The following is a 16,557-nucleotide window of genomic DNA, read 5'->3' on the forward strand; positions in this document are numbered from 1 at the left end:
AATCTGTGTAGTTTTCCCCACAGTACAGTAAAAATAGTATGATGCACTTCACGATCACATAGTGTACATCATTGTTTGAGGAATAAAGAGCAGATCATTTTGATACCGAGAAAGAAACACCTAGAAGATATTAAACCAGAGATACATTCATACACATGAATACGAGTGTTTAGAGCTTGCTAATATGAATAACGAGTGGTAACTAGGCTAATATAATAAGGAAACATACAAACAACACATGTATATACCAGATACATTTGTAACTGATTAATTATGGTCTAAATAAAGAAAATGTCTCTATGTGTGTGTGTTATGAGTATTGTAATCATGGAGGTAGTCAACTGGTCAGTCAGGCCATTGGTGCCTGGTACCGAGGGTCATTTAGTTCTCTTTGGAATGTGTTTGAAGTCCAATGGAGAGAACAGAGAGTCGATCTGTTTAGCATCTTTTTGACAGTAGGGGGACAACCATTGGCAATTTAGCATCCATATAAAGATAGAATGTGGGGCCAGGTCTGTGAATTATATGCAAATGTAAAAAGGCTAAAAGGGTCTCTTAAGACATAAAGTCCCAACGACTATCAATGATCATAAGCAGATGTTACAGCAAACAGTAACAGCTCACTACCAGTTACAAAAGACAATGTAACAGTCTGTCACAGGCAATTCTAGTTACACTTTTCACAATTGCTTTCTTAAATTATCCTTAAATTAAATTATTACGTTCTGGCCCGCCATCTAGTGGCAATTTTTTTTTGGCCCGATGCCAAACTTACTTGCAGACCCCTGTCATAGAGGAAGGCTAGCACAGAGGCCACTGTTCAAAAGACTGCTTCATCAATGAATCTCTCGTGAGAAATATAAGTTGAAATATAAAATCTCAAAGTGTCTGTCATGTATTTTATTTGAATAGGTCAAACCATAATGGATATTGTTGACCCCTACATACCCAGGCATGTCAAATTTCCATGATTTATGGGAGGCTTTCCATAAACATAATTCATTTTATACTAAATTTTCAATCCCCTGTCCCTACACAATCCTCATAGAAAACTTTCTTATATTTCTTACATCTTACTAATATATATATATATATATATATATATATATATATATATTATTATTATTTTTTTTTTTTTTCAATATACAGGTGGTGTTTTCTGCTTGACATTTCTGCTTGCCGCACCTCCTCCAGTACACCTTTGGGTCAGCTGCAGGGTCATCAGCTGGTGCCACCGTTCACGGACGTTTAGCCCCCTATCCAGTATGTCTCCCAGTGGGGAGGGGCAGTGGCTTGTGGGAACGTTTCGCCGCCACCCCCTGCAGCTGCCCTCACTGGGGTACCGAGCCCCAATTCCTGCCCCCCCTAAAAAAAATCCAGAAAAATGCATTTCAAAAAAGTTATAAATTGATTTGCATTTTAATGAGTCAAATAAGTATTTAACCCCTTCGCAAAACATGACTTGTGTAGTACTTGGTGGCAAAACCCTTGTTGGCAATCACAGAGGTCAGACTTTTCTTGTAGTTGGCCACCAGGTTTGCACACATCTCAGGAGGGAATTTCTCCCACTCCTCTTCGCAGATCCTCTCCAAGTCATTAAGTGAAGTGAAGTGACATTCAGCCAAGTATGGTGACCCATACTCGGAATTCGTGCTCTGCATTTAACCCATCCAACGTGCACACACACAGCAGTGAACACACACACACCGTGAACACACACCCGGAGCAGTGGGCAGCCATTTTATGCTGCAGCGCCCGGGGAGCAGTTGGGGGTTCGGTGCCTTGCTCAAGGGCACCTCAGTCGTGGTATTGAGGGTGGAGAGAGCGCTGGACATTCACTCCCCCCACCTACAATTCCTGCCGGCCGGAGACTCGAACCTTCGGATTACAAGTCCGACTCTCTAACCATTAGGCCACGACTTCCATTAAGGTTTCGAGACTGATGTTTGGCAACTCAAACCTTCAGCCCCCTCCACAGATTTTCTATGGGATTAAGATCTGGAGACTGCTAGGCCACTCCAGGACCTTAATGTACATCTTCTTGAGCCACTCCTTTGTTGCCTTGGCCGTGTATTTTGGGACATTATCATGCTGGAATACTCATCCACAACCCATTTTCAATGCCCTGGCCGGCTTCAATGCCCTGGCCCTGATGGTACATGGCCCCGTCCCCTTAGCAGAAAAACACCCCAAAGCATAATGTTTCCACCTCCATGTATGACAGTGGGGATGGTGTTTTTGGGGTCATAGGCAGCATTCCTCCTCCTCCAAACACGGCGAGTTGAGTTGATGCCAAAGAGCTGGATTTTGGTCTCATCTGACCATAACACTTTCACCCAGTCCTCCTCTGAATCATTAGCAAACTTCAGACGGACCTGTACATGTGCTTTCTTGAGTAGGGGGACCTTGCGGGCACTGCAGGATTTCAGTCCTTCACGGCGTAGAGTTACCAATTGTTTTCTTGGTGACTATGGTCCCAGCTGCCTTGAGATCATCGACGAGATCCTCCCGTGTAGTTCCAGGCTGATTCCTCACCGTTCTCATGATCATTGAAATTGCACGAGGTGAGATCTTGCATGGAGCCCCAGTCCGAGGGAGATTGACAGTTATTTTGTATTTTTTCCATTTGTGAATAATCGCACCAACTGTTGTCACCTTCTCACAAAGCTGCTTGGCGATGGTCTTGTAGCCCATTCCAGCCTTGTGTAGGTCTACAATCTTGTCCCTGACATCCTTGGACAGCTCTTTGATCTTGGCCTGGTGGAGAGTTTGGAATCTGATTGATTGATTGCTTCTATGGACAGGTTGTGCTACTAATCTCAGCTCCTTACCTGTATAAAAGACACCTGGGAGCCAGAAATCTTGCTGATTGATGGGGATCAAATACTTATTTGACTCATTAAAATGCCAATCAATTTCTAACTTTTTTGAAATGCGTTTTTCTGGATTTAGTCTGTCTCAGTTTGTTCTGTTTCTTCATGTCACCCCCCCCCCCTCCATATATATATAATACTTTTTTACTTTATCACTTACTTTATCACTTCAGCAATAATCTGTCAAGTGTCTTCTTTAAAAACAAAATCTTTTTCAAATCTTTTACTTATCTTCTACTGCATTAACATATTTTATGATAATAAAATCCCCTATGAATACAAAATATAAAAAAAAAAAACCATTACTGAACTAAAATATAGTGCATTAATTTCATTGGAAAAAAAAACTCATTTTTGACTACCATGTGAGGAGCACTAGAGGTTTAAATCTGAACATTTTTTTTTTCTCAATTTTCTGTTTTCCAGAGAACTCCCTCTAAATTGACCTCAAACTGGTCACCTTGAAATCTTTGTGTGGCTTATCACTGCTGAATTTTAAGATGTACTATTTGCCTTTTCAGTTAAAGTCATTAAATGCATGGCTAGATGTACAACCTTCCATGGTTCCAGTGGAAACCAACTGAAGAATCACTTGTTGCCCCTCATAGATTGGAGGTTTTCCTTGTTACAGATATGTTCAGTTAGTTTCTGTTTTGTGGACTTTTAGTTTTCATTAGTTCCAGTGTTTGATCTTCCCATTTGTCTTGTGTTGTCATAGTTACTGATATGATTAGTTCTTTAATTTACTTTGTTTGTATCAGTACTTATGTTCTTCCTTTTCCTGTGTTCTTCATCCGGTCTTGTTTTAAGTTACTGTTGGTTTATGCCTCCTGTCTTTTTTGCCAGTGCGGTTTGGATTAAAAACTTTGTGTTTAGGATTAAATCTGTTCTCTGCCTGACTGTCTACAACACAATGTGACAGTGCTATTTTCAATAATCAAACTTTTAAAAGCTTCTAAATAATTTGGCTCAATTATTGATAACTCGATATTTATGTTATCTCAATATCTTGGTCGGTGGATGCAATATGGCAAACTATTTCAGCTTTCTGCACCAGAACCAAATTCATGACAACTTGATTTTCATTCTCAAAAGTTAACTGATGTAATAGTATAGGATAGGAGAATGTACTAAGATGTAGGACAAATAAGACTGTGGATTCCATTGGGGTTTTCTCTGAATTTTGTCTATCTGGGCCTCTCATGTTTTTAAAGTACATATAATTTTTCTCTTTATTTCTGTTATTTATATCCTATATATTATGTCTTGTGTCGAATTTAGGGCTATCCAAGTTAAAGCCTTAGTTGCAAGATATTTTTGTTAACAGGAAACTATGACACAAAGGGGGAACCAACAGGGGTACACCCCTACTCTTTTCAAAGGACATCCTAGAAGTAAGGACCTCAGTTTAATGTATAAACTTAAGGATAGTGCTTTTTAGTGTCCCCATCACTATACTGGGGCATCAGGACCCACGCAGACCACACTACCAGTAACTACAAGTTGAACTTGAACTTGAAAATGTATATGCTTAATGACAAGAGTCCAAATTTGGCTACTAAAATGTGAAGAGATTACTTACTGACTCTGATCCTGATCTGGTTAACTTGCTCACCAAGTGTTTTGGCTTCAACAAACCTGCAAAATGAAATGGCCAATGTAAAAATACTTGTACATTAATGGTCAAATGGTTTAAATACACCTTGCTGAATCTGAAAAAAAAATTTTTATTAGTTGTAACAAAATAAGAGGGATCTTAAAAATTGCGTACTGATTTTTATTTAATACTGTCCCGATGAAGCTATTTCACACAACAGATGTTTATATAAAGTCTTCAAGACCAAACAAATGGATGACAAAACAGAGCTGTTTTACACCGGGGCTTCATTAATTTGAGCTGATTTTTGTAAGTATTTGTGGATCAGCTGAAACCAAAAAATTGTATTTCAGTTAAACATCGGACAACAGTGGCAGATTTGGCCATGGCGACATTGACAGCCAGCACTGCTTCTTGCAGGGGACAGCACTGGGTGCCTGCTTAACTCCATTCATGAGAGTGGTATATTTGATGTAAATGTGACAATGGAAAGTATAAAACCCTTATTTTACAGATTTGTCCTAGAGTACTACAAAGCACTAAATGTTCTACAGAGAAACACTGTTATTTTACAAATTATTACAATCAAAAACCTTCAATAAAGTGTCAAAGCATGCTCAAGATCAGGGGTGGGCAAACTCGGCCTTTCCAGGCCACTTTCCTTCAGAGTTTCGCTCCAACCCTAATCAAGCACACCTGAACCAGCTAATCATTGTCTTCAAGATTACTAGAAGGCTACAGGCAGGTGAGTTTCATCAGGGTTGGATCAAATCTCTGCAGGAAAGTGCACTCTGCACTGCTCAAGATGGTAAATTACCAGTTTTATTTGGAAGACAAAATATAAAGTCTGTACAAATGTCATATAAAATTAAAATGTTACATTCCAGTTTTTGAAGGAATACAGCACAAATACGTTTAAAACACTGTACTGATGAAGAACATAGAACGGTTTCATCAAAATTTTGAATTAAATATTTTCAATTTAAATTTACATTATCAATGAGTACTTCATAAACAGTTCTTCAGAGCCCCCAGGAGGAATTGAAAAACTAATAATTGCATTTCTATCTTATCAGTTAGGGTTACTCTCATGATGAGGTCATAATTTTACCTTTGAGTTGGGTGGAGAAAGAAACAAATTGTGTTGTTTGCTGATAGCTCTGTATCTTGTATTTCCCACATCAGTTTTATATTGTAATCCACAATATTGTTCTGACTCCTGTGGGCTCAATATACAGTGGTGGCCAAAATTATTAGAATATTAGTATTTTCAACAGGTATAAAATGGTTTTAAGTCAGTCATTTCTATCTTTTGCTGTAGTGTGTCAGTAGGAAATATCAGTTTACATTTCCAAACATTCATTTTGCCATTAATTGTAATACTCCTTTTGCCATTAATTGTAATACTCCTTTTGCCATTAATTGTAATAATCTAGTGAGATTTTTGTTTGCACAAAGGAGTCTGACAACAGCTAGTGCTCCAAACAGAGATCTGATCTCATCATCATCCAGTCTGTCTGGAATGACATGAAGAAAAAGAACAAACTTGAGAGAGACTAAATCCAGAAGAACTGTGGCAACGTCTCCAAGATGCTTCAAGAAACCTACCTGCAAAGCTACCTGAAAAACTATGTGCAAGTGCACCTAGGGCAAAAGCTGCTTTAAATGCAAAGGATGGTCACACCAAATGTTGATTTAATTTAGTTAATAGAAGTTAATTGATAAAGAAAATTTATGTATGACTAGGGTTGCGCGATAATGCCCATTGTCATATCGTCCTATCGTCAGCCTGTAAGATCGCCGATACACGATAGTATCGGGGGGAGGGGCAATTTTTTGATTATTTATGTATTTGTTTGCTTGTTTATAAGATCATTTATTTAGCTACTTATTAGTCTACTTTTTTTTTTAATTTACACTTTTATTTAAATATTAACGTAATTATTAATTATCACGCGGAATGACACATGGGAAATGAGGACAGTCTATCATTCTGACAAGGAGGATGGAGTTGGTGGGAAAGAAAAATGCCACATCGCCTATTTGGCAATATTTCGGGTTTACACCAGATGAAAAAGGTGAGACCGCTGATGTCACGCAGGCAGTTTGCAGACTTTGCTCGAAGGTTGTGCCGGTAAAAGAATCACAAACCACAAACATGTATGTACATTTGCGTGGCCACCACCCTGCTGAGGCTGCTAAACTAGCGCCAAGAGAAGGCGCGATTAGCAAAGATCGAAGTCAGCCATCAATCATCAGAGCTTTTGCAAAAAGCACAAAGTACAAAAGAAACAGTGAAAGGTGGGCTCAGTGCACTGCAGCTGTATCGATTGCACTGTCCTTGGAGCAGACCTGACCTACATTTCACTGCTGGTTATACCCTGTATAATTGTGTATGTGACAAATAAAAATCTTGAATCTTAAATGTCAAAATTAGTACAATAATAATTACATCATGACAATATATTTAAAGAAAAATCCTAATACTGTACATGTTATTGCATTATCATGAGTCATATTTACTGTAAAATGGTTTATTACAGTAGAAGTTTTTTTTTATTTTTTAGATTGATTACAATCAGTTTTAATTTACAACCATAGTTTCACTACACATTTCATGGTTAGACATAGTTAGTGTAGCAAAACCATGCTTAATTTGTGGTTACCATGGTTTAACTAGTAACTGTGGTTTTTGGTTTGAATTTTTTTAAGGGTTGAGTCGTTATCTGCTCGAGCTCCCTCTAAACGTATTATAAAATACGCTGCACACACTGTAATATTTGTGTTGAACTGTTCTGGAACAGTATTGTTAATAAAACTTAACCATTGATTTCTGTGTCCTCTTTTGGAAGCCCAAACAAAGTACTTTCGCTTTCACAACGAAACACAGTGTCTCCAGGACATGGTGGCGGCAGAAACAATACTACAGCGAGAATAAAAGTTACACCCTCTTTCTTTGCATTTACATTTGGGAGGTGTTTTGCAAACCTTCCCACACCATGACGTAGACATGTGAGGGCGTGTTTGAATGAGCCATTTTAGGTGGGCGTGGTCGAGTCTTAACTTTTATAAAGAATATCTCTTTGGTTTTGAGACTTTAGTCTTTGCAATTTCAGGGATCTTATCTATGCACGAACAGCCTGTGACACTCCAAAGAGAAAGGAAAACTTGAAATCGATCATATGACCCGTTTAAAGTGGTTACATTAATTGTGTTTGTTATATATTTTAAAAGTGGGTGGAGGGATTGAATTGCTTTGCACACCGAGGAAGGCTTTGAGACGAAATGAGTCTTTTCCCATCAGTAATGAATGTAAAATAAAAAACAAAAAGAAGACGGTTCTCGTGAGTGCGGATCATGATCTCCTAAACTAAGTAACTTAACAGATTGACGCACCAAAATAAAAAAGATCAAGTGACGAAAAAGCGCGGTGCAAACAACGTTATAGAGACAAAATACATCTACCCATGTGTCCTATATTGTACAACTAAACATCTCAATAAATAATAAGGAGAAGAAGAAGAACACTGTAGCACACACTGACCTTTGTTGCAACACAGCTCTGTTATTTTCAATTGATAAACGGTCTTCATGGTCTCTCAGAAAGACTTCAAATGCCTCCTGCTGACCCACAGATAATTCCAGTACTGAAAGAGAAAAGTGCATAGTAGTTAAGAGACTGCGATCTACTAAGATAAGTCAAACTTGGTATCTAATAAGATTGTGTGAACATACATGCCATTATAATAAAATTGTTACAAACTCTAGGACCAAAACTCACAAAAACTGGGATTAAACTCAGTAATAAGGTTTTGTTTTCGTTTTTGTTTAGCAAATGCATACAGTATGTAATTGCAGTGTTTAGTATGCGGCCTACAATACAATATTCTTTCTGCTAATTACTTGTCAAAGAAACTGTCTGAGGTCTCAATTTTTATATTGTTATTTTCTTTATATTATCCTTTATATTATTCTTTGCTACTTCACTTCACTCTGCTAAAGACATATGTAAGACAATAAAGGTGGTTACAAAAGAGCTTTGTCTACATAATAATAAAAAAAAAAATCACTTTTATCCTGTTAACCTTCGCCCCCCATTTTGGGCCTCACAGGTGAAAATAACCTACCTAAATTAAAACGGTAACAGTTCCTGACAAAGTGTGCTTCACAAACAAATTATGTATCTTTGGAAAGAAGACACTCTAGGCTTTACTATCCATCATCCAGAGTTGATAATGCTCAAAAAGATAAAAGGTTATAGACACTGACGTGCCTTGAAAAATATCACAAACACACTGAATGTTTTTTTATTTCATATACAAAATACATGAAATAAGTCCTGGAGCAATCCAGAAAGTAATGGATTGAAAGCCACGGTTCTCATGAGTTTATATTTCAAATTTAAAGAAGATACCATGACAAATGAGATTCCTGCAATATTTTTTGTGAAACTATCTATAGTCCTCCCCCCCCCCCCCCCCCCCCCCCACCCCCCGTTTGAGGAAAAATAACCACCAAATGTATTGCAGAATTATACTAACTATTTTAGTCATTATACATATTCCTGCATAGTTTTTCAATTATAAAATAATAGACAGAATTTTAGACATCATATAAGTGATTTATTTGAGCACTAAAAAATACAAAAATTATTATTTGAGTAATAAAAAAGGAAAAAAATGCTTTGTACATAGTATGTATGTATATATTCTGATTGCCAGACATGAAGTGATATTGGCAGACATGGTCATATAGTCAGTAATCACACGCTGATGTGCGTCCATACAGATGATAATCATACATATGGGCCATATAATCAATAATAGCTGATCATTGAATCACAATGATAGCCGTCATAGAGTCGGTAATAAACACGCTGATGTGCGTCCATACATATGATAATCATGCAGATACGGCCACATTCCCCACACAATACACACACACACATATAAAAACTGTTGAAGAAAAAAAAAATAAAGTTTTTTTATGGAAAAGCAGATCGCTAAGTTACGCCCCGCTCAGATGACAGCTGCGTCACAGCGTGCATCACTCAGGAGAGAGTGCCAAATTCAAATAAACTATATTCCGCTTTTCTGAGACTTTTTTTTCCGTGGACGGCCTCATTCTGTTTGTAAAACTGTATGCTACAACACCATGTTGTTTTTTTACCACCAAGACGCTGTTTTTGAGCGTAATTTATTCCATAACAGACGCGAACAATAACTCTCCCGAAGAAATGAAATGTAAACAAAGGAATATTCATCCTTATTACAACGTTATTGTTTCGCTGGACTAAAAGTGCTCGCTGGGATGTTGTTCTGTGGACCCTTACCTCTCTAACTAAACTAGGATTTCAGCAGTGGACGCGTTTGTGGCTCGTTATTACAATGATGATGGTACGTACTGCTTTTTTATTCTGCATGTTTTGATGTTTACTGCTTACACAAATGTAGCAAATACATTCCTTATAAGCTTTCCATCGAAAAACAGAGATCTGTCGTCGATGCTTGAGGCTTAGACCTTCAGAATGATATATAGTTTGTCAAGATTAACGTTGTCCCGTTTCATTTATTCTATTAGAAAACAATGACACATGCAAACAAAGAGCGTTCAGTGCGCCGTCGCTCTGGCAAAGGTTAACAGGTTATCATTTACTCACAACTCAAAACCAATCAAATCAAGGGACAAATATAACAATAAGAAGAATAATAATTATTATTATAATAAAATCCTCAAGTCAATACTACACTCAATGTTGGACATGTAGCCTAGAGGACAATGCACATGCATGACATTTGAATGGTCTCAGCTGTACTTTGATGTAGTCAAAAAATGGCATATTTTGCATGTCTCCATAATTAAACACACCTGATCCAGTTCATCAGCTTATTGGTAGTGACTCCAGAACTGAAATGAGTGTGTCAGACAAAAGAGACACTAAAAATTTGCAGTGTCTTGCAGACATGCCGAGTTTGTATCACCCACTTTCTATTTTTCTCTTGTATAGTTTCAGTGACAATTCAATTATGATATTGTAATCAATCACAATTCCACAATTTGTAATGGTGTAACGTGTTAGCACAACGAAGGAGTAGAAATCAAAAAGTCTTTTAATAAAAAACCCACACAGAAAAAAACACAGTAGATCGCTGGAGAAAACTTGCATAACACCTAACATCAACAATAACTGACAAGGAACAGAGGGAAACTGAGGGCTTAAATACGAAAAAGGGAATGAAACTGGTGTATGGCTATTAGTAACTATAGGAACAAACTAGGAAACTAACTTGTGGAGGGCAAGCTAGAACAAAGGAAACAACTAAATATACACGTGACATTACTTCCCCTCCCAAAAGGCGCGTCTTCGCCCCGTGGAGCGGTCCTTCTGAAGAGGGAGGTTGGGGGTTCAGGAGGAGTATTGGGGCAGGCAAAAGGGAGAGGACAAAGCTCATAGAGCCAGTGCAACTGGAAGAAAACAAAACTAGAGGTGTTTTGTATTTCATGAAGGGAAAGTACTTCCTCCTACAGAAAAGCCTTAAAGGGGTCATGAACTGCCTTTGTTTTTTTATTTTATACTGCTCTCTGAGGTCCACTTATGTAATCAAGATTTTCACATAAAAAACAACAACAACATAATTTAGAGTTTATAGGCTATTTTCTATCCCGTTTTTAACCCCATCATCAGAACGCTCCATTTAAATAGGCACGGCGGATTGCAGACTCGGAAGTAAATGCCCACTGCTATGGTTGGATAATAGTTGTGTATGTTTGACAGCCTACATCCTGCATAGATGGACGCTGCAGTAATTTAGGTTAAAAACGTATACATACTCATATCAAAGGATCTGTTTAACAGACAAAGCAATAGTGACCAAATAATAAAAACAGTTATTTACACTACGCAAATGAGTGGACGGGGTTAAACAGGCAGCGATGTAGAAGTAGGCATGAATCTTCCTCTGCAGAGGCAGTGTTTAGCCATATTATTACATCAAAGAGTTGGACATTCCACAAGCTGCTGTTTTAGCAGAGGGGTTTCAATATAAACTGTTTTTAGACTAACAAGAATGTAACTTACAGTATGTTTTTATAGTACATATTGTGCTACAATAATATGCGAGTAAGATGGATGTACATGTTTGCATTTAAAAAAAATAAATAAATATGCGTGGTTAGTAAGTTTTGGGGGAAAATGTAGCTGAAATAATGCCATAAAACCCATACTGAATAGTTCTGAATAAGACTTTTGAGTAATCCGTCTTTTAGGCTATAATATTTACTTCAAAATTATGTGAAAATAATCCTGCTTACTCAGAAGAAAACAATATAACACAGCTATCCTACAGTACCCACCACACAAGAGCAATTTATGTCTGGAGTTGTTCATGTCATGTCTGCCAAGCCAGAGCCTGCTCATGTTATGTCTACTACTCCAGGGCCTGCTCACATCATGTCTGCTACTCCAGGGCCAGCTAATGTCATGTCTGCCAAGCCAGGGCCTGCGCACATCATGACTGCTACTCCAGTCACATCACGTCACGTCACGTCCTGTCAGAGCCTCATCATGTCATGGCGCCACTCCAGAGTCTCAACTCATGATGAGTACCATGCCAGTGCCTACCGTCAAGATGCCTGTCATGCCAGAGCCTTGTAATGCCATGGTCACCTTGCCAGAGTCTCGTCATGCCACGATACCATGCAAGTTTCGCCTAAGGAATTTTTTTTTCATCTAAGGAATTCAATCAAGTTCACCGGCTGTTCTTCAGTCAAGTTCACCGGCCGTTCATCTGTCCAGCCCGCCGGCTGCGGCTAACCCAAGCCCACCCATCAGTCAAGTTCGCCAGCCATTCATCAGTCAAGTTTGACGGCCGCTACAAAGTTAAGCCCGCCGGCCGTGGCTCACTCAAGCCTGCCGGTCGATCATCAAGTCTGTCAGCCGATCATCTGTCCAACCTGCCGGCTGCGGCTAACCTGAGCCCGCCGGCCGCTCCAAAGTCAAGTTTGCGTGCTGCCGCTCGCTCAAATCCAATGGCTGTGGCTCCCTCAAGCCCGCCGGCCATTCCGAAGTCAAGTCTGCCGGGTGTGGCTATCTCATGCCCGCCGGTTGTGGCTACCTCAAGCCCCCCGGCCGTTCTGAAGGGAGGGCTCGTAAACCCTTATAGAACCCTGTTGTTTTCCCCAAGGATTTTTTTTTGCTGTAGTGGCCGGGCCGAGGGACGAGGTCACAGCCACGAAGACCGCCTTTATATTATTATTACAATTGCACCACCCTATGTAGGTGTTCCTGTTGGCTCTGCTGTGCCGTGGGAGCTCCAATCCTACCACTGTCGCCCTGAATTGTATTTTGCCAGTGGCAGTGAATCTGCACATTTTGTCTGAGTGGTTAGGCAATTAAAAGCATGCATAATATGTAGTTAACCTGTTAACGTTCACCAGAGCGGCGTCGCACTGAACGCTCTTTGTTTGCATGTGTCATTGTTTTCTAATAGAATAAATGAAACGGGACAAAGTTAATCTTGACAAACTATATATCATTCTGAGGGTCTAAGCCTCAAGCATCGACGACAGATCGCTGTTTTCCGATGGAAAGCTTATAAGGAATGTATTTGCTACATTTGTGTAAGCAGTAAACATCAAAATATGCAGAATAAAAAAGCAGTACGTACCATCATCATTGTAATAACGAGCCACAAACGCGTCCACTGCTGAAATCCCAGTTTAGTTAGAGAGGTAAGGGTCCACAGAACAACATCCAGCGAGCACTTTTAGTCCGGCGAAACAATAACGTTGTAATAAGGATGAATATTCCTTTGTTTACGTTTCATTTCTTCAGAGAGTTATTGTTCGCGTCCGTTATGGAATAAATTACGCTCAAAAACTGCGTCTTGGTAGTAAAAAAACAACACTGTGTTGTAGCATACAGTTTTACAAACAGAATGAGACCGTCCACGGAAAAAAAAGTCTCAGAAAAGCGGAATATAGATTATTTGAATTTGGCGCTCCCTCCTGCCAGCTCTGACGCAGGCTATGACGCAACTGTTATCTGAGCGGGGCGTAACTTAGCGATCTGCTTTTTACATAAAAAACAGTTTTTTTTTTTCTTCTACATTTTTTATATGTGTGTGTGTGTATTGTGTGGGGAATGTGGCCGTGTCTGCATGATTATAATATGTATGGACGGACATCAGCGTGTTTATTACCGACTCTATGACGGCTATCATTGTGATTCATTATTGATTATTGATTATATGGCCCATCTGTATGATTATCATCTGAATGGAAGCACATCAGCGTGTGATTACTGACTCTATGACCATGTCTGGCAATATCACTTCATGTCTGGCAATCAGAATACTTCAGTATACATACTATATACAAAGCATTTTTTTTCTATTTTTTTTTCCTTTTTTATTACTCAAATAATTATTTTTGTATTTTTTAGTGCTCAAATAAATCTGTCTATTATTTTATAATTGAAAAACTATGCAGGAATATGTATAATGACTAAAATAGTTTGTATAATTCTGAAATCCATTTGGTGGTTATTTTTCCTCAAACGGGGGTGGGGGGACTATAAATAGTTTCAGAAAAAATATTGCAGGAATCTCATTTTTCATGGTATCTTCTTCAAATTGGAAATATGAACTCATGAGACACATGGCTTTCGATCCATTACTTTTCTGGATTGCTCCAGGACTTATTTCATGTATTTGTATATGAAATAAAAAAACATTCAGTGTGGAAAAATATTTTTCAAGGCACGTCAGTGCCTATAACTTTTTATCTTTTTGAGCATTATCAACTCTGGATGATAGATAGTAAAGCCCAGAGTCTCTTCTTTCCAAAGATACCTAATTTGTTTGTGTAAGCACACTTTGTCACAAACTGTTACCATTTTAATTTAGGTAGGTTATTTTCACCTGCGAGGCCCCAAATGGGGGTGAAGGTTAACCGGTTAATACTGGTTAGTGAATGGTATATAATATAGGGCTGAGATCTTATTTGTGATCACTCACCTCTTTTTCTGGTAATCAAATGCTGAACATGTGTGTCATCATTAGAGGGGTCATATTTTGCATTCTCTTCCACTTGTATAGTTGTGGGTGACCAGGATGAATTGTAGGTTGAAGGGTTTTGATTGTGTATCTGGGCCAGTTGTGAACTGACATCTTGAACTTTCTTCTTTTCTTTCTTAAGCATGTTCACTAATATACCTGAGAAATTTAAATTAAGGATAACGATCATTTTATGACAATGATAATTGTTTCATCTTGGAGACCTGTGTGATACAAGGAAAAACAAATGCAAAACAGTCATTCTTTTCATTGTTATTCTGCTCCAGTGGGCAGTTAACCATTGTGATTGAATCATTAGTGAGTTGAATCTGAGAACCACATTTGTGTTCAAATCATTTGGATGGTTTAAACCTATTTATTGCAAAGGTCTGACTCAAAGGAACTGGGAAACTCATACAGGCTTGGAATGACATAAATAAATATTGACCTTTATCATATTTGTGTGAACTAGTCATATCTCAGCATACAATAAGTACATGTACATATACTGAGATGTCAGTATATCTCAAGGTTCTGCCACACTCCACATTTTGGTTGACAACAGTTCAACTGTGATGCCAATATTTTTTTGCTCTATGCAATAACGCCCTCGAAGCATGGGAGTAGTGCTCACAAGCACGACATAGTGATTACAACACAGTACCCTGATAGCATGTGGATGTGGGCCACTTATGGCAATTATGCGGCACTACTGGCCTTCTTATGGCCCAGACAAAATGGATGTAAGCCTTAAGTGGCCCATATGTAAAACAGTAAAAATGGCCCATATGTATCAAATCACACGTGGGCCTCTGTAGGCAAAGATATGATGTTGACGGCAATGTGCAAAAATGTGCAATTATCGACAAAAGTGGCCTGTATATGATGCCACAAATGTGGCCCAGTTATCCTAAAATGTATCTGGGCCAGTTTTGGCAAAAATATGGCACAGTAAGCACTGGCTAATGTGGCTGTGAGCCTAAAGTGTCCCACATATGATGCCACAAATGTGGCCCAGGTATATTAAAGCGTATCTGGGCCAGTTTGGGCAAAGAGATGGCACAGTGAGCACTGGCTAATGTGGCTGTGAGCCTAAAGTGTCCCACATATGATGCCACAAATGTGGTCCAGGTATATTAAAGCATATCTGGGCCAGTTTTGACAAAGATATGGCACAATGAGCACTGGCTTATGTGGCTGTGAGCCTAAAGTGTCCCACATACGATGACACAAATGTGGCCCAGGTATATTAAAAAATATCTGGGCCAGTTTTGGCGAAAATATGGCACAGTCAGCATTGGCTGCATCTGGCGTAAACACGTGCCAAATCGGTTGTGCGGATCACTCGGCTGTGGCGACCCCTGATAAAGGGAACAAGCCGAAGGAAGAGAGAGAGAAAGTCAGTATTGTCTAATCAGTGTGTAAGTCTAACTTGTCCCACATTTGACATGGCAAATATGCCCCATTTATTATAAAACAGATAAGGGCCACTTCTGGTTTGGATGAAACTATGGACTCTCTCTTTTCTAGCACTTTAGATACAGTTGCTCCTTTACGCTTAAGGAAGATCAAAGAAAACAGTCTGACTCCGTGGTATAATGAGCACACTCGCACCCTAAAGTGAGCAGCCCGGAAAATGGAGCGCAGCTGGAGGAAAACAAAACTAGAGGTATTTCGTATAGCTTGGCAGGAAAGTACCCTATCCCACAGAAAAGCATTAAAAACTGCTAGATCTGATTACTTTTTATCTCTTCTAGAAGAAAACAAACATAACCCCCGGTATTTATTCAATACAGTCTTTAAATTAACGAAAAACATACACTCACGCGTACATACAAAGGAGAGCTAAAGTGGATGAATGGAGCCATTAGAGAAACCAGAGAATGCAGATATGGAAAGAGTAATTTAACCACCTGAGTAAAACCATCAGTGCTGTTTATAACGGGGTCTATAACTTATAGTAAACCTCTGTTTCGTTTAGTTAAATGTACGGTACTTGCATTGCCTTGGTTGTAACGAGTGTCCGGAATGC

At 38.9% G+C, this 16,557-nt stretch overlaps 1 protein-coding gene across 1 annotated transcript in view; it reads right to left on the reverse strand.

The window, feature by feature from the left end:
- kif6 (kinesin family member 6) overlaps nucleotides 1-16,557 on the reverse strand; it is a 156,904-nt gene that overhangs the window by 42,557 nt on the left and 97,790 nt on the right. Inside the window, exons 13-15 of the mRNA XM_079385612.1 lie at nucleotides 14,487-14,684; nucleotides 8,015-8,117; nucleotides 4,456-4,511 (exon numbers count right to left, since the gene is read on the reverse strand). Of these exons, the coding sequence (XP_079241738.1) occupies nucleotides 4,456-4,511; nucleotides 8,015-8,117; nucleotides 14,487-14,684 (357 nt within the window). The remainder of the gene's footprint in view (nucleotides 1-4,455; nucleotides 4,512-8,014; nucleotides 8,118-14,486; nucleotides 14,685-16,557) is intronic.

The sequence above is a fragment of the Barbus barbus genome (genome assembly GCF_936440315.1).
Source record: "Barbus barbus genome assembly, chromosome: 30".
Classification (NCBI taxonomy): Eukaryota; Metazoa; Chordata; class Actinopteri; order Cypriniformes; family Cyprinidae; genus Barbus; species Barbus barbus.